General features: G+C 37.0%; 1 protein-coding gene across 1 annotated transcript in view; it reads right to left on the reverse strand.

The window, feature by feature from the left end:
* The window catches only part of LOC110736599 (cellulose synthase A catalytic subunit 8 [UDP-forming]-like), a 36,917-nt gene extending 18,154 nt beyond the window's left edge, over nt 1-18,763 (reverse strand). Inside the window, exons 1-11 of the mRNA XM_021916863.1 lie at nt 18,517-18,763; nt 10,735-10,831; nt 7,927-7,988; nt 7,771-7,827; nt 7,347-7,406; nt 6,365-6,421; nt 5,601-5,643; nt 3,610-3,687; nt 973-1,300; nt 643-793; nt 402-485 (exon numbers count right to left, since the gene is read on the reverse strand). Coding sequence (XP_021772555.1) covers nt 402-485; nt 643-793; nt 973-1,300; nt 3,610-3,687; nt 5,601-5,643; nt 6,365-6,421; nt 7,347-7,406; nt 7,771-7,827; nt 7,927-7,988; nt 10,735-10,831; nt 18,517-18,621 — 1,122 coding nt within the window. The 5' untranslated portion in view covers nt 18,622-18,763. The remainder of the gene's footprint in view (nt 1-401; nt 486-642; nt 794-972; nt 1,301-3,609; nt 3,688-5,600; nt 5,644-6,364; nt 6,422-7,346; nt 7,407-7,770; nt 7,828-7,926; nt 7,989-10,734; nt 10,832-18,516) is intronic.
* Between the last annotated feature and the right edge of the window lie 3,152 nt (nt 18,764-21,915).

A 21,915-nucleotide genomic window follows, 5' to 3' on the forward strand; every position in this document is an offset into this window, starting at 1 on the left:
AAGTTGATATTAAATCTTATTCTATATTTTAGTTTACACAAGTAGCTCATTCAAGCCCAAAACCAACTTAAACTAGTAACCTATCAGAGCCTAGACTCAAAATTTACATGCAATATAGCTCCTGAAATGATTGTTTTACAATCTCCAAAATCCACAAATACAATGGCCCCTAGCAAAATATCCATTCAATGAACAGCAATTTTGATGTCATATCTCAACCCAGCTACACGGCTACATTCAAATCTTTGCTCCAACAATAGCTACGAGCTTGGTGATTTATTGACATCCTCAAACTCAAGCAGGGAAAACTTTTAAGAACATTGTTGGCATGTTGCCGGAATGGTTCAACTGAATTCTGTTCTAGGCTCCACTGTCAACGATTTTATCTGCTAAACTTAAGCAAGAGTATAAACCTTTACCACTTTGGATGTATCACAGACAACAAGGTTGTCTGAATCAGTAGGGGTAGTGCACAGCCAGTTAACCTGCCAAGAGCAGCAACCTTTAAAAATCTGACGAAGGAAAGGTCATACAGAACAATATAATTTTTTTCCGTATCTCTTAGCCTTGTTGAGCTATTCTCCTTAATATGATATATGTTAATTCGACCAGAAAATAACCACAAAAAGGAAGATGCAGTACTTTTTTTGGCAAATCAATGCTAAATACAGAAGTTGAGTCAGCACTTGCTTGAGCATCATCAAGATACCGAGACCAATCCCAGACCTTCACTGATTTATCATTTCCTCCAGATATTATGAACTTCCCTCTCTCTCCAAATGTTGAAAATGTCCTGAAATGTCAAGTTAAATAAAAGTCACCAACCTAAAGGATTTTATTACCACTTATTAACTCAAAGAGGCTCCATCATTTGGATCTCCCTGAACCCTAACGTTAGTGGGATTATACTAGGGAGCGATTGTTGCATCCTAAAAGCATGGTACATTTGCAAGATAAAGATAAACTACTTACACACAAGAAGCAGCCGCAGAATGGCCTCCAAGTGTATAATCCAAATGCAACCTTTTAATTTCATTTTGTTTGTTTGTTACAACATCTGAGACTGCAGCAGCATTACTTGACCTGCCTTGGGGACATTTATCATTTTTGGAAAACCCTTTTGACTTAACAGCAGCAAGTTCTGCTTCTATATTGATCAAGCTGACGATTCCATCTCCTCTTGCAACAGCACATGCCTTTCCTAACTTATCCAACATATCCATTTCAGGAACAGCTATAGCATGGATAAAAGCTGGGTTGTAAAACTGTCCGGTGTTTTTAGCGCTTTCCTCCAGATTCCCTGGTACAAACGACAGCATCATCATCTTATGTGTTTAAGCAGGCATAAGGACAGACCGACAGATAGAAGCCATTCCAAATTCCAACCATGAGAACCAGCCTAACTAAACAAAATTTCTACAACAGAATATAAGGATTTTAAAGGCTGGTTTGCTACAGAAATACATGCATATTAGGGATAGACTGCCAGCTGAGAGCTCGTCAGTTTGACCATCTAAACGATTCAGTTTTGAAATAGTGATCACGAGGGCATTTGTAAATTACAAAAGCAAAGCCAGCAGGCATGACATCAGCATTAACCTGCATAACACAAAGGTAACTAACTAGTGGCGTTTTAGTGGCATGATTAAAAGCCCTATTAAATGACTAAAATGTCCTGTAATAATATTACTTCGCTCAAACAATGCATAAATCAATATGATGAACACCTTTTAAGTGTCCTGCAATACCACCTGCATTCTCAGAAAGCCAAAACATCACTTTTGTTACATAAACATCACACAGGTCAGCCCCTAATTACATCAGACCACCAATATGATAATCAGCATCGCCACCATGCCCCATATAACTCAGCTCATCGTGTAGTTCACTAATAAAGTCACCACTCACCAGGCCACACAAGTTCAGAGGTAGAGACCTTCAGTCCATATAATTTGCAATAGGAATGAAATTGGGACCAGATCTAATAAAGTTAATTTTGTAGTCTTTTCTTTATCCTGATATACATACATAGAGAGTAAATTAGTCACTGGGTGTAAGAACAGAGGGTAAATTTCACACCATGATCTTCCCAAAACTTTACACTATGATATTCCCATTTAACACTACGGCAGCCACAATTTCCCTCTTCTCTTCCATTATAGTCAAGTTGGAGATTTCATTGCTGGCTTAGATGATGGGAGCTGAGACAAGCTCCTGTTTCGGTTTTGCAGAGGCTAAGAATGGGAGGACATATGCAAAAATTCAAAAAATGGGTACATGGAGCTTCTATGATGAAAGGAATGATTACATGATAGATAAAGTGGGAAGAGAGAGGGATAGGGGAGAAATAGATGGAAAATTTAAGTTAATTAACAAAAGGTCTCAGTATCAAATTTTAAAACGCAAATGGACAAAGTAAAACAGTAAAAAATAAAGAAATAAATAAAATAACATAAATAAAAAAATTGCTAGGATTAGAAGGGTAACCACAAAAATTTACTTTAATTACCTGATCAAGAAACTTAATTATGTGTTGATTAATAATTAACATTTATATTAATGGAAAACACTGACATAATGACTACTAAACTACACAACAACAATGTAATCACACAATCCTGAATTGAACCAAGATGGAATCACATTAAAATTCTTGCTATAAATGTTGAGTTCACATGTCATAGCAATCATCAGAAGAATGAGAGCACAGCAACAAAATTTGGCCGAAACATTTTGAAAAAAGTTCAAACCCAAAATACATAAGCCCCGCTATTAGAGGGTCGATATGGCGTTGTACAACTCAATCATCTTGAAATCCATTCGTCAGAGGAAATTGAATGAGAAACATCTTTCTATAAATTAAGAATAAATGGAAAATGAGCGAATAAGAAAAATTACATATGTACAGGGTTTAGACAAAGAATGATTGAGGTTACCCCCTAACAAAGCTCCAAAAGATACTATATATTCGTGAACTCTTGCCAACAAATTCATTCAAACCCTATTCATTCATATAAGTAAATAAACAAGGTTGAATAAAAACCATAAGCTTGTTTAATAAATGAGTAAAAATGGAACAATCCATGTTTGACTCGATATTGTTCATGTTCAACTCATATAAAGTTCATTTGTAAGTATGTTTATGTCCAGAGAAACAGATGCTCCTTCTTTTATTTTTCAAAATTTCCAATGCATATATTTGAGTATCAAAATTACGAAAAGTAAATATTTTGAGATGCCACATTGGGATGAATCTAGCAAAATCCCACATTGGCATGTTTTTCTTATATATCGGTGAATACTCAACAAACTTTTGGCTCTTTTACCGAGATATACTAAACAAGAACATATTTTAGAAATGGTGGGGGTACCTTCATTAGAATGCTAGCTTCATTTGAGCTCAAAGTGCAAATGAGCAAGCCAAAAGCTTAACGTGCCATGCTTGAACAAAAAATCTAAAAGCCTACTCAAGCACGAACAATGTTCATTATCCATACTTGAACAAACAGAGAATTAACAATCATATATTAAAAATGCGGTTTGCAGCCATTGAACCAAAGGTAAATTTTAAAAATAAGTAATATAAAATCATGCTAAGAGAAATAGTACCAAAATCCACAACAAGGAATGGTCGCCCCTTGGAAAAATCCCACATGATCATCTTAGAATCAAGACCTCCAGTAATAACTGCCAAGCAGCAAGTAAGAAAATTACCAAAATGTTAAGTAGGAAGATGTCCGCAATAAACAAGAAGCAATAAAAAAAATGCTATTGTCTTTCAATGACTAAGAGAACAGAATAATTATCAAAACATTTGACACTAGAGGATGATATTGTCATACAAAAAAAGGGCTGATTGGCAACTTGCATAACAAGGAACATCAATCAATCAACCAATCAAAGCCTTAATCCCATAAGTGGAGTCAGCTACATGAACCAAAAGTGATTATTCCGTATAGTCATCCACAAAAATCTTCCTCCTCCATCCCTTACAATCTCATGCAAATCCATATGCTTCATATCCTTCCTAACTCCTTCCAACCAAGTCATTTTCGGTCTCCCTCTACTTCGTTTAACCTCTCCATGATCCCACTCTTCGTACCGGTGCACCCTGGGGTCTCCGTCTTACATGCCCAAACCCAATTCCGTTAGTTTGTCTGCAATGCTTGCAATACCCACTTTCTTGCGAATAACTAAATTTTTCATTCTATCTCTTAGAGTGATCCCGCACATCCATCTTAACATGCGCATTTCTGTAACCTCCATCTTCAAAGGGCTCCTACTCACCCATGGTACTATGAAATTATTTATACAAAACTATAATTAAGAATTTTGACTCACTAATACACAGGTAGATTAACATTCCAGCTTGAAGGATTGCATCATATAAATAAAATAGAAGACATGGTGAAAAAGGAAAAAAAGACTTCATGAGCAAGGAAACCAATTTCTTCAATCTGATTGTTAGCTCAGCAGCTTACTGCTCACCTGACTTCCAAGTCCAGAATTATGCTGACAACACAAACTTCATAAAACCACCATACCTTTGCTTTACAATATATCAGAAATGATAAAGAAGAGAAAGTGATAAGACAAAAGGTAAGAAGCGACAACTCCCCAGCCGAAGGTTTCTCTCAAAAAAAATTTCATGAATCCCAAGTTGATTAAGGAAAGGAAAACAAGTATACCTATGAGATAACTTCGAGGGCTGGAGCAAAAGCCATGGGTTCCTGCAAGTGCATCTCACCCATTCCTCTAAAGTCCTTAAATCCAATGATTCAGCACTAACAGAATCCAAGTCCATGAGAAAAATGATTTAACCATTTGCTTACGAATAAAATGTTCGTGGACTGATGGACACAAATCCACAGACCTAGATCACCCTCATCCCTAAGCCTTAAAACATAATCCCATCCAACAAGACAACAAATATCTGAGACCATAATCACCCTCCTAAGGCCTACAATGGCTACAAACAAAACCTGAGACCTTTACAAACCTGATCACATCCCACAAGACACAAAAATCCTGAGACCTGTAACCCCCCCCCCCCCTCTCTTTCTCTCTATCTCTCTCTCTCTATCTCTCTCTCTCTCTCTCTCTCTCTCTCTCATCTATCCATGTACACGATCTACGGGAAATGCTTAACCTCCATAACATGTATTTTAACTTTTGACTTGAATAGCCAATGTTTGTGTCACCAAATGGCTTGGTTCATTGCTGATACTTATCTTCTGCCACTCCATTTCAGAAAGCAACTTATCTCTTTTTAGAATATCATAGATTAGTTTCCTAAGCACCCAATAATCAGGACAAAAATACCTGTTAACATTGTCACAGAAAGATCTGATAGTTGATATTATATAGGCCTAACTGCCTAAGGACTAGCAACATTCTCATTATTTTACTTTACCTAACTAGAGGGAGAATCTAGGACCATGAATTAACATAATAAAAGCAGCCTTGGTATGTGTATACATTTTCATTTCTCAATAACTATAACAAAAATCATAGCTTTATATCTGATAATGAAATTGGGTGTTTCTTAGCCACTTCATCACCAATTACATATCTACAATTGTGACATAATCAGCATGTACCTTCCCCAGGCTTCCAAGGAACAAACTGTACACTGCTACATATCTAGACATGCAGGGTCAAGGTCACAGAAATTCACAGCACTACACATAGTACCACTAATATTTGCAATGCAAGTGAAGAGAGGCATCAAAATTATACCGGAATAGAAACTCAAGCTATGTACAAGGAGCATCAATTTGTCAAAGATACTTCCTCCATATTTTTTAATTGCACCGTTTGTCAATAATCACTTGCCAATGCACAACTTTGGTCATGATATCTTTAATTATCCTTTAGTAAAGTTAATCCCACCATTTCTTTTTGATGTTCCGATTTAGAAATTTGCAACTATTCGTAATTTGAGGAAATCTTCTAAATTATTATCAGCATATGAGAAAAATCAGTCATGTGCGATCTTTTTTGATACGTCTCAATAAGTGCTTTAAGAATATCAATTTTTAACGATGTGTAATTAGGGATATTAATGGTCAACAATAAAACAAGAACATCAAAACAAAACGAAGGAAGTACAAAAATTTGATATTTTGAAAGTATATATGAAAATGAATCTAACAAGAACCCACATAAATATAGATTTTGTTATGAATTAATTACAAAAGATGGTCAAAAGGATCAAAATAGTGCAATTAAAATGATTATATAAATATCAACCCAAATTCTTCAACAAGACAAAGGGTAACATTTAGCTGAATGCTCATAAACACCTAATAAAAAGCATACGACTAAGGAACCCAAAGTTTCCAAGATAAAAGTGGAAGGATACAGTATCATGACCAGATCTCAATGTTTTGAAAGGGCATTGCCGTTGGATATCAATTATCTGCCAAAGTTAGTATAGTCAGAATCTGAATAACATAGGCAGAGACAAATAAAATACAAGAATTGTGGCTTCCTGAATGTACAAGGTGACTTGAAGCTACATAAATACTTGAAATTATACCAGCATTGAGCAAATAAAATCACATTTATTAATATTTAGATTGTTAGATGGGCATGGTAATCAAGTGAATCAACTTTAAGAATTATGGCATAAATAGTTATAAATAATGCCAATTAACATTACTTTCTGTCCTATGATCATGCAAAATTCTTTTTCTAGCCATTTCCTAGTGTTACTCATGTCTTTCATGAAAGTTATCATAAACTTCCAGCACTGCAGCAATTGGTTTGAAATCTTCAGTCCATGGCCTCAATTAAGCAAACATACTCCCAATAGTACAAATACTTTTAGCACTCCAATTGCCAAATGAATATTTGGATAGGAAGTGACCAATCCATCAACAATCATGACAATGTTACTTGGACTCTTCATTCTACCTGTGTTAAATCCTCAGCACTCAGAGAGGATAGGACATTTCGACCCTTCATTTCAAAAACACAAAATGTTTCCACAAAATAGACGAGTTGGACACTTGTATACATACCTGTGTCAGACATGGGTATATGAGTATCGCCCATGAGCAAATCAAAGCGATCAGCAAATAAACCCATGTGATAACATAAGGTAGTGCAGATATCATTATCACATAAAATCCATACAAAATAATAAAATGACCTAAATGGATTCTTTTGGCTCCATCCAGTATAATCTAAGGCAGTCTCATGTATAAAAGATGAACAAAGAGATGGGTTATATAAAATAAAGAAAGAGAAACCAATCAAGGGTCGAATAATACACAGAGAAACATTCTTCAGCCAATGCCAGAACTGCAATCTTCATCAAATATAATGTGAATAGTAAGTACCTTAACATCACCGCTATCATCTGCAGCAGCAAGAAAAGATGACTTCGAGTTACATGATATCTGTACATAAACAGAACTGAGTTGTTATGTTGCCAAGAATAGATCTTGTATAATGCAATAATTTGCGACAGCAAGAAAAAATTCAAGACTGGTTGTCATCAATTTTTTTTTTTAGGGAAGTCATACTCACCAAAATCAAGCCTAAATTCAAAGAAATGACTAAGAAAAACAGGCATTCATTATAAAACTCACAAGCAAAATCCCCCTAGCAACATTGTTGTCAATCATACATAATACATCATCAATAGCTTGTTTTCAAGCCAATAAAACAATTATGCACCAAAACCAATGCACCAAATAATTACGTAGTAATTATAGTGCAAGCCCTCCAATGTAATAAAGTTTTCACAAGACACTAGAATACCTGGTTAATTTCCTCTTTGTTATATTTGTACCTCTCCATGGGCTTCTCAAAAGTAGCCTAAAAGATCAAGGCCAACCACGTTATATGGAGTACAAAGACAAAAGAATACAAATAGGTTCTAGCCAAAAACACTGAAACACACCCCATGATTTATACCATTTGAACATCAAAGCAACTGATGTCTGTCCCAGAAGAAATGTATATCATATTTTCATTCCCTACATCATTGAGAGAAAACATAAGGGATCATTAGCAATTATTTGCTTCTTCTCAAGTAAACAAAACTTATTTGCTTCTTCTCAAGTAAACAACACTGATGATTAATGGGAGAATGTCACTTAAATCCATTCTCATTTAATCCTCTAGTAAATAAGCTTTGCCCTTGGATGATTAAGTTATTGCTTAATACCTCTCTATTTTAATGGCCACAATTATATCAATTCTATCTCTGTGGGGCTCAGCCTAATTAAAAGTTGTATATTGGTGAGTGCTCATTCATTGGTAGATTGGCTACCATTTCTTGCTTGGGTTGTTGAGTTGACATTAATGAGTAGAATTAAGCATAAAAAAACATTTTCCTTTAGTAGTATTAATGATATGAAATGCAAATTAATTCCCCTTTATAGTCTCTTTCACTTTTTATTGGAAGTTAAGAGCTTTTTATAGGATAAACTTGTCCACTGATGATTAGCTTTGAACTAAAGGCTTTTCAATTAGGCCACATCACTTCATATTCAATATTTAAGCCTTCCTGGGTTATAGTTCCCTTCTTCTCTGTATCATTCTTTAAGCCAAAATTTTATTGTATTCATAAAGAGGAGGGATAAACAGCATGAAAATATTGTCTAATTTCACATTTTTTTTGCACTAACCAAGGAATCCAAGCGATACGAATTACTTACAGATGGTCAAAGGTGATCATGTGAAAAATTTTAAAGTCAATACAGTAAAACTACTAAAAAATGGGCGAATAATATTTCCTTACACCAAAATTGTGCGCATTTTTAGGGACTTTAGATCTTATATGTAACAAAAGGCCCTTAAACGTTTAAGATGTCCCTAATATTTTTAAGGAGAACAAGGCCCCCTAAAATATTAAGCTGGGCTACAAAAGATAAACGACACCAAACAAGTTGAGTGCTCACAAGAAGACCGAGCACAGCCAAACAATACAGGGACAAGGCAACACCACTTGAGAGAGAGCGGATCAAGAAAGGTGGCTTAAGGATTTTTGGAGCAACTAAGAAAAAGTTATTAAGGATTAACATGCCCTAAAGGGAAACCACCTCAAGAAAAGGCTGACTAACACAATGATTGCCTAGTTGTTGCCGACCAAAGAGTGTTGTAAGAAATTTCCACATACCTGTTAGTTTTTCTGACTTTAGATATTCTCTCTCTTAGTCTCTATTTCTATAAGTCTCTCCACACTTTCCTCTCCTCTCACTAAGAATACTTCAAATTGTTGGTTAATAAATGAAATGGTAAAAAGAAAACTGTTGAAATGTTTAAAAAGATACGAGCTTAATTGCAAAGCGATTTGTCTAGGAGAAACCTTTATTTTAGTAAAATCCATCAATTAACAAGATTATCCTATCGAAGGTCCTAAAACTCTATTAAGATTGTAAAAAGACAGTTAGATTGAAATTAATTTAGATTTCACGTAATAAAAATCCTTTTTAAAGAGCAAATATAGCATGGACATTGTTTACATTCCCTCCATTTGTGACTCATGTGGCATAGCTCATGACTAAATTCAACTGACAAGTCACCCTATTCATATAATATACGAAGCCTTTTTAACAAATCAATACTGATAATAAAGAGGCAATATTGTCTTTCACCATACTTCTCGTAATAAGAAGCACCATCGTCTAATTAATGTCAACTCACATATTTCTAAGAGATGAATAAATAATTACAGAGAATTCACCAATGATACGTATCTTTAATGGGAAAGCCCCATAATATAAAAATAGGCTTAATTAAATCTATTACGTTGGAGATACTATAAAACAATATATAATGATTGGCTAAACCTCATCATCCAAAGCAAAGCAACAACTGGCACTCTATCATTACACAGCTTATGATGATTGACAAGGGATTATCAACGGAAAAAGGAAATCAATAAAATATTAGCATATTAGCCTTATACGGAAAAACTCTCTAGTGGCCTTGTCCAAAAGATATTTAAAGGTCTAAACCCTTTTATGTCTAATCCAATCTTTATATCGCAAATGAGACCTTACCAAAAAGTCACCACTATTCAAAATATATGCATTGGCACAACAATGATGCTAACTATTCTATAGCACATCAAAAACACTCCCCAAAGAAAGCCTTATTTCATTTAACAGTAATATCAAGTGGCTAGCTAGCATTAAGGTGCACATGAGACAATAAATCTATACCTCAAATGCCCCTTTAAGCCTAACTTGAGGGCAATAATCCTAATAATCATGGAACATAAACATCAATGAAAATGCCTACGTGTTTCCTTATTTGTGGAGATGTAAGCAAGTACAATACTAGAGATTTTCATTAATACCGAAGTCTACGTAACATAGCATCTCCATCATTAAACTAAAGTTTAGGACAATTGATAGAGATGAACCATGGTATCATAGAATAATTACTAATGTTTATAGTAAAAATAAATTTAAAAAATTAAACACTTATGAACATACATTTTACATTGAAAAAAGAATTTTTTAGTTTGGTTTTAATAAAAAAAAAAATAAACTAATTCGGCAAAAGAAGTATGTGTAAAATTAGTATGAGCTAGCAAATTAAGAGGAGGAGAGAGTTTGTGAAAAAAAAGACCTATATATGTCACAATAATTATTGATTTCCTTTGTTGAGTACATGAGAGTATGTAGTTGTAGGTCAAGACCGTTAAAGGAAGCTTATGTAGAACAATTCTATTATAAGAGATTAAATATAGATAAGGTAAGGATAACACACCTTCTTTGAAACACAACGACGAAATAGCATCATTGCCTAGCTTCATAACTCGTTGAACATCTTTGCATCTCAAGTCAAACAAACACATGCAACCATCCTGATGACATAAAAGCACGACAACATGCAATCGAGACATTAAAAATTGAGCGTAAAGCACCACCATAACACATAAATCATAGTTCATGTAGATTTTCATGCAATCAAGCCATTGATATTTCCTCTTTTTTTAACAAAAAAGTTAATGAAGGACAATAATGAAACAACAATACCGAAGCTAGCATTGATCTATAAAAAAGATTCGTGAATGCATCATGAAGAAACAAGTAACAAGAACACGTATGAAAACTCAATCAGTCAACTTTAATCAAATGGATCATTACAAGGCCACCATAAGGTCCATAACAAAAAGACATGATCGCTAACACAAATAGCACAATGATACAAACACACACTAGTCGGCAAAAAAGTGAATAATTACCTCTTATCAAGTATTTATGTTTTTCACTATCTAAAATTGTATGTAATGCACAATTAGTTATGTTTTATTCTAAAATGCATAACTATTTATGTTTTAATGCTATTTTTACTTTACCAATATTTTAAGCGGAATCTCTTTTTTTTTTTTCTTTCTTTTTTGTTACATCGTGGAGAATTTTGCTATTTTATAGTGCTTTCATATTCTCCCCTGATTCTTAAAAAGAAGAACAAAGGGAGTAATTGATAACATCTCAACAGTTTATTGTCATGGATCCAAATAGTCCAAGCCTCAATTCGGGTCAACCACCTATGCAAGTCTATGCAAGAAGAAAGAAAGTCCAGCAAGGTCAAGCAAGAGCAGCAGCAGAGAACAATCCTATGCCTCAAGACAACTCCAATTCAGAAGAAGACAAAATTAATTAAGAAGAAGAGAAGGAAAGAAAGCAACTTAGTTTCTTTGTTGTTTATTTACGCTTTTCTAAATTAGCTAAGTATCACATGTTAAGCCTTAAGGTCATCCTTCACCATTTTAGTATAAGTAGTATGGTATGTGTTAGTGGGAGGACATCCAGAAATTAAGTGTAAACACATTGGTGAGAGTGGTGGCCTCAAGCTACTTTGTGAGAGTAATAGCCTAAAGCTATTAGTTTGTAATCCTTCTTCCATTATTAATCAAGTATTAAGCCTTCCTTCTCTTAACCATTATAATTAACTGTTGCATTACCAGCTGCCGAAAGTGCGGTCACCCAGGCCATTGAGGCTGAGCGGCAGAGGCACGAGGAGGCCTTGGCTGCCACCGTGACGCGGCTGGAGGGCCGAACACTCTGGCGGCAATTGACCGAGGCAAGGTGCAAGGAGGAGTTGACCCTCTGCAGCGGCGCAACCCCCTGTTGCACTAGCACGACGATGACGATGAGGCGGCAAGCCACGTGAACAGAGGAAATCGAATCAGAACTCCGGTGCTAGAAGACGATAACCGTGGGTTTGACCAAAACGGTTTTATCCATGGGAATGACAATGGCGAAGGCTGGGGAGGTCACTGGCAACACTGGAAACTGGATCTGCCGGTGTGCGAAGGGAAGGACTCGGATACGTGGCTAGTAAGAGCCAAGATACTTTGAATTCTATAGGCTGCGGGAAAGAGAGAAGCTCGAAGCGGCGGTAGTCTCGATGGACGGGCTGGCGTTGAAATGGTACCAGTGGGAGGACAAACGCCAGTCGTTCGTTAATTGGCCGGATCTCAAGCAGAGGATGTTGAATGAGTTTCGGCCATCTAATGTCGGCTCACTCCATGAGCAAGGGCTCACGGTGGAGGAGTATCGGAAGAGGTTCATCGAGATGGCGTTTCCGTTGGAGAATATTCCGGAAAGTCTGATGTTGGTCGGCTCATAAACGGGTTAAGGGATGATGTCAAGGCAGAGATGAGGTTGTTAAATCCGTACAACCTCGACCAAACGATGGAGATGGCGGTGAGAGTAGAGGAGCGAAATAGGGTCATCAAATGAGGAAGGGGGAGGAGTGTGGAAGAACCAAATGAACATGAGTAGCCCCCGTTCAAGTAGCCTGGGAGAAAAGAGTGGTATGGAGGGTGGGCTAATTAAAACATATGGGTTGCCAAGTGGTTTGGGCCCAAAAGGTTGGCCCAAGGCCCCTGAATCTTCACAAGGGTCCGTGAATATTGGCAGCCACTCAAGCTTCTAGTAGTAAAGTTGCGGGAACGGCTCGACGGTGGACCGAATCGGAGTTACAAGATCGGAGAGCTAAGGGTCTATGCTTCCGGTGTGACGAGAGGTGGGGGGTGGGCCACCGTTGCAAACGGAAGGACCTCACGCTCATGGTGGCCGGAGAGAAGGAGAAGGATGAGGGTATGGAGAATGAAGGGGAGGAGTTATGTGACTCTAGTAACCAAGAAGCCGCCATCAAGGTGTCCTTATGTTTGGTGGCGGGTCTTTCCAACCCAAAAACCATGAAGTTGGGAGGCGAGGTCAAAGGGCGGCGAGTGGTAGTGATGATTGATCCGGGGGCAACCCATAATTTCATATCGACGGAGTTAGTCTCGGTGCTACCACTAGTAGTGCAAGGGAATGGGGAGTTTGGAGTGGCTTTTGGTAATGGTGAAACGGTGAAAGGGCGTAGGGTATGCAAGAGGGTGGTGGTCAAGTTGGACGGAGGAGTGACCATAACCGAGGATTTCCTACCTTTGCCTCTAGGAAATACCGAGGTGATCCTTGGGGTGGAGAAATTGGGGTCCGTGGCCACCAATTTGAAAACTCACGTCATGAAGTTCGCCATCGCTGGAGTGCCGGTTACCTAGATTGGTGACCCCACACTTGAGAAATCACAAGTCTCGTTGAAAGCCATGGTGAGGAGCTTGTGTAAAGAAAAGGTTGGGCTCTTAGTTGAAATCAACAAAATTGAAGGAGAAGTGGAGGCCCAAACCACAAGGCCCATTCCAGAATTTCTTGAAAGCCTTCTTGAGAAATACGATAAGGTGTTTAACATGCCTATGGGGCTTCCTCCTCAACACGAACATGAACATGCAATTACACTCAAGGAAGGTAGCAACCCCGTAAGCGTCGGACCATACCGCTACCCTCAAATTCAAAAAGACGAGATCGAGAAGCTCAAACGGGAAATGATCGAGGCCGGAATTATTAGACCATCAACTAGTCCTTTTTCTAGTCCGGTCTTATTAGTCAAGAAGAAAGATGGTTCTTGGCGCTTTTGTGTCGACTATCGAGCTCTAAACAGAAGACGGTACCGGATAAATACCCTATTCCGGTTATCGACGAGCTTCTTGATGAGCTCCGCCGGGCTCGGATCTTCTCAAAACTCGATTTAAAATCGAGTTACCATCAAATCCAAGTTAAGCCCGAAGATGTGCCGAAGACCGCTTTTCGTACACATGAAGGACATTACGAGTTTCTCCTGATGCCATTCGGTCTTACGAATGCACCAGCCACTTTCCAATCATTGATGAATGATGTTTTTTGTCCATACTTACGCAAATTTGTCTTAGTATTTTTTGACGACATTTTGGTGTATAGTAGGGACAAATGTGAGCATGCTAAACACTTAGAGGAAGTGTTTGACAAATTGGCAATGAACAAGTTGTATGCCAATCTTAAGAAATGTGAATTTGGCCAAGAACAAGTTGCTTACTTGGGCCATGTGATCTCTTATCATGGAGTGTCCATGGATAAAGAGAAAGTACAAGCTGTCATGGATTAGGCTTGCCCAAAAAACTTGAGAGAACTTCGGGGCTTCCTTGGGCTTACGGGATATTACCGAAAGTTCGTGGCTCGTTATGCTTGGATAGTAGGCCCACTCACGGCCCAACTAAAAAAGATTGTTATGGGTGGACCAAGGAGGCAACTCACGCCTTCCAGCAGCTAAAAGAGGCCTTGATCTCCGCTCCGGTACTAGCCATGCCGGATTTCAATCAAGAATCTGTAGTCGAAGCCAATGCTTCGAGCTATGATCTAAGGGCGGTTCTCATGCAAGTGGGTCGGCCCATAGCCTACTACCATAAGATGTTGGGTGCTAGAGCCCAAGAGAAGTCCATCTATGAGAAGGAATTAATGGCTATATGTTTAGCCATAGTTTGGTGGAAGCATTATCTTATGGGCCGTCATTTTGTAGTGAGAACCGATCAACAAAGCCTTCGGTTCATCACTCAACAAAGAGAGGTCGGGGGTGACTACCAAAAATGGCTACGAAAGCTTGTGGGGTTCAACTTTGAGGTTTAATACAAACCCGGGGCCTCAAATCGAGTGGCGGATACATTGTCCAGATTAGGGGGAGAAATGGGCTAAGAAGTTCCTAAGGCCCAATTTGCGACCTTGTTGTGCACCACTTGGGTGGATTAGGCTAAGTTAGAGAAAGAATTAGAAGCTGATAAATGGTTGGGCCACATTAAGAAAAGCCTGGAAGATAGAGATGGGCCAGTTGGTTTTACACAAGGAAATAGGCTGCTTTACAAAGGCAGAGTTGTGTTGCCTAAAAATTCCACTTTCATTCCTCCTCTGTTGAAGGAATACCACGCCACTCCCACGGATGGTCATGACGGTGAGGTCAAAACCTACATTTGCATCGCCGCTGATTGGTATTGGCAAGGGATGAGAAAAGATGTGGGCGAGTTCGTGCGGAAGTGTGAAATATGTCAAGGAAGCAAGGCAGCCCAACGGCATCCTCTCGACCTCCGAGGGGGATTTGGGAGGATTTATCTATGAATTTCGTGGAGGGATTGCCTTTATCCGAAGGCATAGACTCGGTGTTGGTGGTGGTAGATAGGCTGTCCAAATACAGTCATTTTATAGGGTTAAAACACCCTTTCAATGCGCTAAGGTGGCGGATCATTTTGTTAAGGAGGTGGTTCGACTCCATGGATTCCCGTCATCCATTGTGTCCGATCGTGGCCGTGTTTTCATGAGCATAATCTGGCGCGAGTTATTCGGCTACAAGGGACCCACTTGAAGCGAAGCATTTCGTACCACCCGCAAACGGACGGTCAGTCCGAGATCGTGAACAAGGGGTTGGAAGTTTATCTCCGGTGCTTCGTGGCGGGTCAACCAAAACAGTGGGCTAAGTGGTTGGTATGGGCGGAATACTCTTATAACATATCGCCACACATTTCCACAAAGATGACCCCGTTTAAGGTGGTCTATGGGAGGGAACCACCGAAATTGTGGCGGCCAATTCCGGGCAAACACCCATCGGCAGCCTGGAGGAATGGTTGAAGGAAAGGGATTTCGTGTTGGAGGAATTGCAACTTAATTTGGTGAAGGCTCAGCAACTGATGAAAGGGTTTGCAGATAAGAAGAGGAGAGATGATGAATTTGCGGTAGGAGAAGCAGTCTATTTGAAGCTCCGGCCATATTGCCTGAAATCTTTGGCTAGGCGGCCGTTTGAGAAGCTAGCGGTGAGATATTATGGGCCTTACACCATACTGCAGAAGGTGGGGAAAGTGGCGTACAAGCTGTACTGCCACCCACTTGTAAAATCCACCCCGTTTTTCATATTTCCCAACTCAAACGCGCGGTGGGAGCAGCCATGGTTAATCCTGTCGTGCCAGAGCAATTAAGCAAGGAGATGGAACTAATTGTGGAACCGGAAGATATCTTGGAGGTCCGATCGGAGATCGATGGCAGGGGCAGGGGCAGGAGCAGGGGCTGGGAAGTCCTCGTCAAATGGAAGGGCATGCCGGAGTTCGAAGCCACGTGGGAAGACGGGGAGTCCTTGAACCGCCGTTTCCCGGACTTCCACCTTGAGGACAAGGTGAGTCTTTTGGGGCAGGGTATTGTCATGGATCCAAATAGTCCAAGCCTCAATTCGGGTCAACCACCTATGCAAGTCTATGCAAGAAGAAAGAAAGTCCAGCAAGGTCAAGCAAGAGCAGCAGCAGAGAACAATCCTATGCCTCAAGACAACTCCAATTCAGAAGAAGACAAATTAATTAAGAAGAAGAGAAGGAAAGAAAGCAACTTAGTTTCTTTGTTGTTTATTTATGCTTTTCTAAATTAGCTAAGTATCACATGTTAAGCCTTAAGGTCATCCTTCACCATGTTAGTATAAGTAGTATGGTATGTGTTAGTGGGAGGACATCCATAAATTGAGTGTAAAGTGGCCTCAAACTACTTTGTGAGAGTAATAGCCTAAAGCTATTAGTTTGTAATCCTTCTTCTATTATTAATCAAGTATTAAGCCTTCCTTCTCTTAACCATTATAATTAATGGTTGCATTACCAGCTGCCGGAAGTCAGTCCATAACATTTATCAAGTAATGATGGAGAGAATATGAGATAAAACTAACAACTTATTGGATAAAACTCTGCACAAAACTTGGTATGATGACAATCAAATTTGGACAAAAAGAGTAATAATGGTTATAAATCAATCCTAGCTGATGATTTTATTTGCTTACCAACATAACAAGGTCCAAGGCATATACACATATAGTATTGAGCCTCCATCCAAGATCAATATAAATAATTTGATCAATTACTTTTCATGCCCAAACAATAAATATGCTTTATGAAATTAAAGACGATCTTAATTTTTATTTTAAAGAAGATGGAACTATGGAACATTACCTTTTTTTTTTTTTTTTGGAAGACTTTTAAAGGCTGTTATTTATTCTCTCTAGTAGGAAGCCTAATATTAGGCATTATATGAAACAAAGCGGTGGGCTAAGAAAGAAAGGTATTGCAAAAATAGTTTAATAAGGCAAAGGAAAGCAGTTGGAAAAGGCTGCTCACCTGACCCCATAGACTGAAGTGGCCAAACTAAGTCTCTCCATAACAATGTCTTAAGTCACCCTAGAAAGTGATAATATTAGCACAACTGAACAACTTATTAGGGTGTAATATGAGACCAAGCATAATAGGCAAACATCATTGATATTCAATGACAAACCTTTTTTATTTCATTTGGTCTACCTTACTTGATGAACTACAACTTAGAATGCAGTCATTGATAAGGTTTACTCAATCCCTAGAGAATCCAAAAATGACTTCCAGCTGTTTAATGTTGGAAAGCCATTGATAAGGTTTACTTAATTCGTAGCGGATGGAAAGAAAGTGAAAAATCACATTGTGCAAGGCGATACTCCAACATTTTCCAGAAAAAACTCCAAAGCTTATAGGTGCTGTTACAGACTTAATACCTTGCCAAACCAACAAAGAAACTTAATTTCACAACTGCCAACCTAGTTCCAAGAATATCTCTGAGACTGAATTTCACAAAGATTTTGTCGAAAAATCAAGTTGGTAATCTTATTTCCCAAAGGCAAGAACTTGCTAAGGTACTCTACAGTGCTCCAAAGCCCACAAGTTACAAAATTCACCCAGGTTAATTATCCTATTATTCAATTTCTCCTGTAAAATAACAATCTATTGTTCAAATGGGTGTCAGCAGCATTATCCGTGTTATCTTGTTTACAATCTTTCTTATAAAAATACAACTTTCCAAATCCAAACATTCAATCCACAATCCTACATAAGAAGCATCAATCCCCCAAAATAAACGTCCTTCATTCTAATAAAACAACCCTACTCCCAGAGATCTAAATTCATAACCCAGCAACAATCAAACATAATAAACAATGATCATACTCCTAACTTCCCAAAATCAAGAAAAATGTAAACGTTACAACAATTAAAGAAAAATGAAGAAAAGGGGCCATGAAAAATCAAAATTTGGAACATGGGAAAATTACTGTATCTATAACAATAAAGTAATTAATCAAAAAAAACAAGTAAAGGTTAAGTATGTTAAAGCAATAGGAGGAAGAAAAAGGGGAAAGAACCTCGGCGGCAGTGAAAACGACAGAAGGGCGTTGACGAGAGGAGATGCAGGAATTAGCGGTGGCAGTGTGACCCTTCAGTCGTCTCGGAGTCCGTGAAGCCTCCATCAGTTTGGTTCTCACCTAGCTAGTCACCTGAGGAGCAAGAGGGTCGAGTCTCAAGGACTAGAGGGTGATTATCAAATTTGGACGAGTTTATTATAAGGAAATTCGACTTTTTACGGTAATTAAGAAATGGAAAAATAAAGTAGTATATAAAAAAGAGAGAAAAGTACAAGACATGTAAGTGGGTATAAATAATATAGCGTAGTGGTAATAAAATGACTCATGAATTGGCTCACTACCAACTTTGAAATTTTGTCTAAAAGTGTGGTCGAATGACTTCCCAAGTCATATTTGGAATGTAGCCACCGTAGTTTTTGGGTGTTTTCAAAAATAATAATATAAGCCAAATGGGAGAGGGATTAAAAAGTTGGTTGGCAACTTTTAAACTACCCAAAATGCCCTTTAGAGTTAAATTGTGTTAATACAATATTCCAATCAAGCTATAATAAGAAAAATAGAAGATGAAAAATCATCAAATATTCAATCAGTCAATTTTAATGAAAAAGGAAATTTATAAAAAAATAATACTCGTGAATTGTAATAACAATAATACCATTTTTTTTAAAAAAAAAAAAAAATTCAAGTTAAGTTTAACATTATTACAGTAGTAATAATAATGTTTAATGAGAATATATCACCTTGCTTTAGAAATGATTGACTATTTTTTATATAATTTTTGAGCGAATATCAAATTTCCTTTGCATTAGATATATGAGCAAGATCATATCAATTGGCATTTTTGTAATTAAGTTGCATTGAACTTTATATTTTTTTTTATTAAATAAATATATATTTACTGCTTGTAGGCCATGGTAATAATGTTGACAGATACTATTCATCACCTTCTTCTTCCCCACCTTCTTATTCATTTTCTTCTTCCCACCTTCTTCCTACCTTCTTATTCCTCTTGTTCTTTTTCCTTCCTCCCACCAACTTCTATCTTCTATCTCCAATCCACACTCATTTTCATCTTCTTTCCAAGCCGTTCGACTTCACGAGCACCACCATTTTCGGCGGCTTCGCCGCCAAAATTCAACGAAAACCCGAATAACAAAGAGAGAAATAAAGGGCATGGTTAACCCTAAAGGGTATGTGAGTTAATCCTCCATAGATTTCGGCTTTGCACCACCATTTATGGCCGCTTCGTCACCGGAATTAAACGAAAACCCGAATTTCAAAGGGAGAAATAAAGGGTATGCTTAACCCTAAAGGGTAATAAGCTTTCGTTCCTCTATTGATTTCGTCTAACTCGATGTTGTAGTGAAATGCACATTTTCTGCCATTAAAATTAAATGTTAAAGGAGGAGAGAGAAAATCAAGGGAGAGGGGGGAAAGCAACTAACAACAATTAACACTAGTTAGTTGTCAAATACATAATTACCCTTTGATAAACATAAATTGTTCATCAAGGTTATAAACTTGTATTTTCTCTTAGAATATATGAAAATTAATATGAAAATATATTTCATCAAGAACAGATATGTTACTATTTACTTAAATCTTGTGTTATTTTGCTAAAACAATATGTTACTATTTACTTATTTACTTCAACCTCAACTCGTGCTGTTTTACATAAAATTTGTGTTATTTTGCCAAAACATTGTTATATTTTACATAAGTTTCATCTCATGTTATTTTACCAATAATACTTGTATTATTTACATAAACTTTGTGTTATTTTCTTAGTCCTTGTGTTAGTTTGCTTAAAATTGATAATTTTTGTATTCAAAATCAACTTATGTGAGTTCTTACTCATTTGAGAGAACTAAATTACATGAAAATTATGTAAAGAGTATATAATATCCAAATTAACAGAAGAGCTTTATAGAGTGAAATGATCGATGTTGAATATAAAAAAATAGCATGCATGTATAAAATAACATGTGTTTATTTAAAAATAACATATATATATATATATTAATTGAAACAATAATTAAAAAGTTCACATCAAAATAACATGAATTTTATAAACCCGGAGTACCTTGTGCATGGTATTCCAGAAGTACAAAAGAAATTGCATACATCAATCCCCTGCCCTTTAACATTTAACTCCAAATCATTTTTTATTTTTGCATTATATTTTTAATGTTGTTTCCCTTCCATTATTCTAACTTTTTTTTTTACACTAGATACACGTAATAAATGTTTTTTTTTTTTATGGTCATAGGTCATAATTATAAATATATTTTTAAGCTTCGATACTTCAACCACACACGTATCACGTGCACATTAGACTAGTGTGTACATAAAGAAAGAGAAAAGTACATGAAATAGGTGAGGGCACAAATAATAAGAAGAAATGTGAGGGTACTTTCGGTAGTGTAATGAATAAAGACAAAAATAATAAGGATATTTTCGATATTTCATAGTGTATGAAAAAGGGAAAAAAAATAAAAAAAATGAACAAGATTTTGGGACACCCAAAAAGGAAAACTAGAATTATATTATGGAACAAAAGGAGTAATATTAGATACTTTCTCAAATTTAAAATAAATGTCCTAGAACAAACTTATGTTTAATTATATTAAGAACGGAGTATAACCATCGAAAGCTGATATTCGAAAAATATACTATTTTAAAAATTACTCACATGAATCTTATGTATACAAAAAATTACTACTTTATGCTAGATTCAGACATTAAATTTTCTTTTTTGGTTTTAACCACTCATTTATCAGGCAGGTGACCACTAAACACACATACATTTCAAGTTGTTTTAACTACACAACCAAACACCACCACCCAATCCCCCAAACTTCTCCAAAATCCACTCAATTCCGTCAAAACCACCCAAACACTTTCGAAATTAATCACCCCTCGCCAAAAACCCACAACTCTAACTCTTTATAACCCACTCAACCACTTCCATAACCATCCTCCTATCTTTAAAAATCATTTTGATGAAAAATCATAATCGTCACATTATCTCTCATGATTTTAATTTGAAAAAATGATGCTTACCAGCCCAAATTACGGATGTTCTTTTTTAAACAATCCTAACTATTGATTAACTCATAGTGGTCCTAATCTCGGGGGACTTTTTTAGAACAGTGCCCAACTTATTATGACCAGGTAAATCGGTTAAAATTGTCACGTGTTATATAACATTCTGCCATTTTTAAATTTTCAGCACGACATTTAGCAAGTGTGCTTATCCGTGGGTCAATTCTAGCAAGGCACAAGCACTTGAGTTTAACATGTGACACAACCTAGTGTGATCCATAACCATCTTTTAATTTAAATGGTATAACAAGTACAATATAGTATAGTATGGCCATATTCTCTTCAACTGTACTT

Source organism: Chenopodium quinoa, unplaced genomic scaffold, assembly GCF_001683475.1.
Source record: "Chenopodium quinoa cultivar QQ74 unplaced genomic scaffold, ASM168347v1, whole genome shotgun sequence".
Taxonomy (NCBI): domain Eukaryota; kingdom Viridiplantae; phylum Streptophyta; class Magnoliopsida; order Caryophyllales; family Amaranthaceae; genus Chenopodium; species Chenopodium quinoa.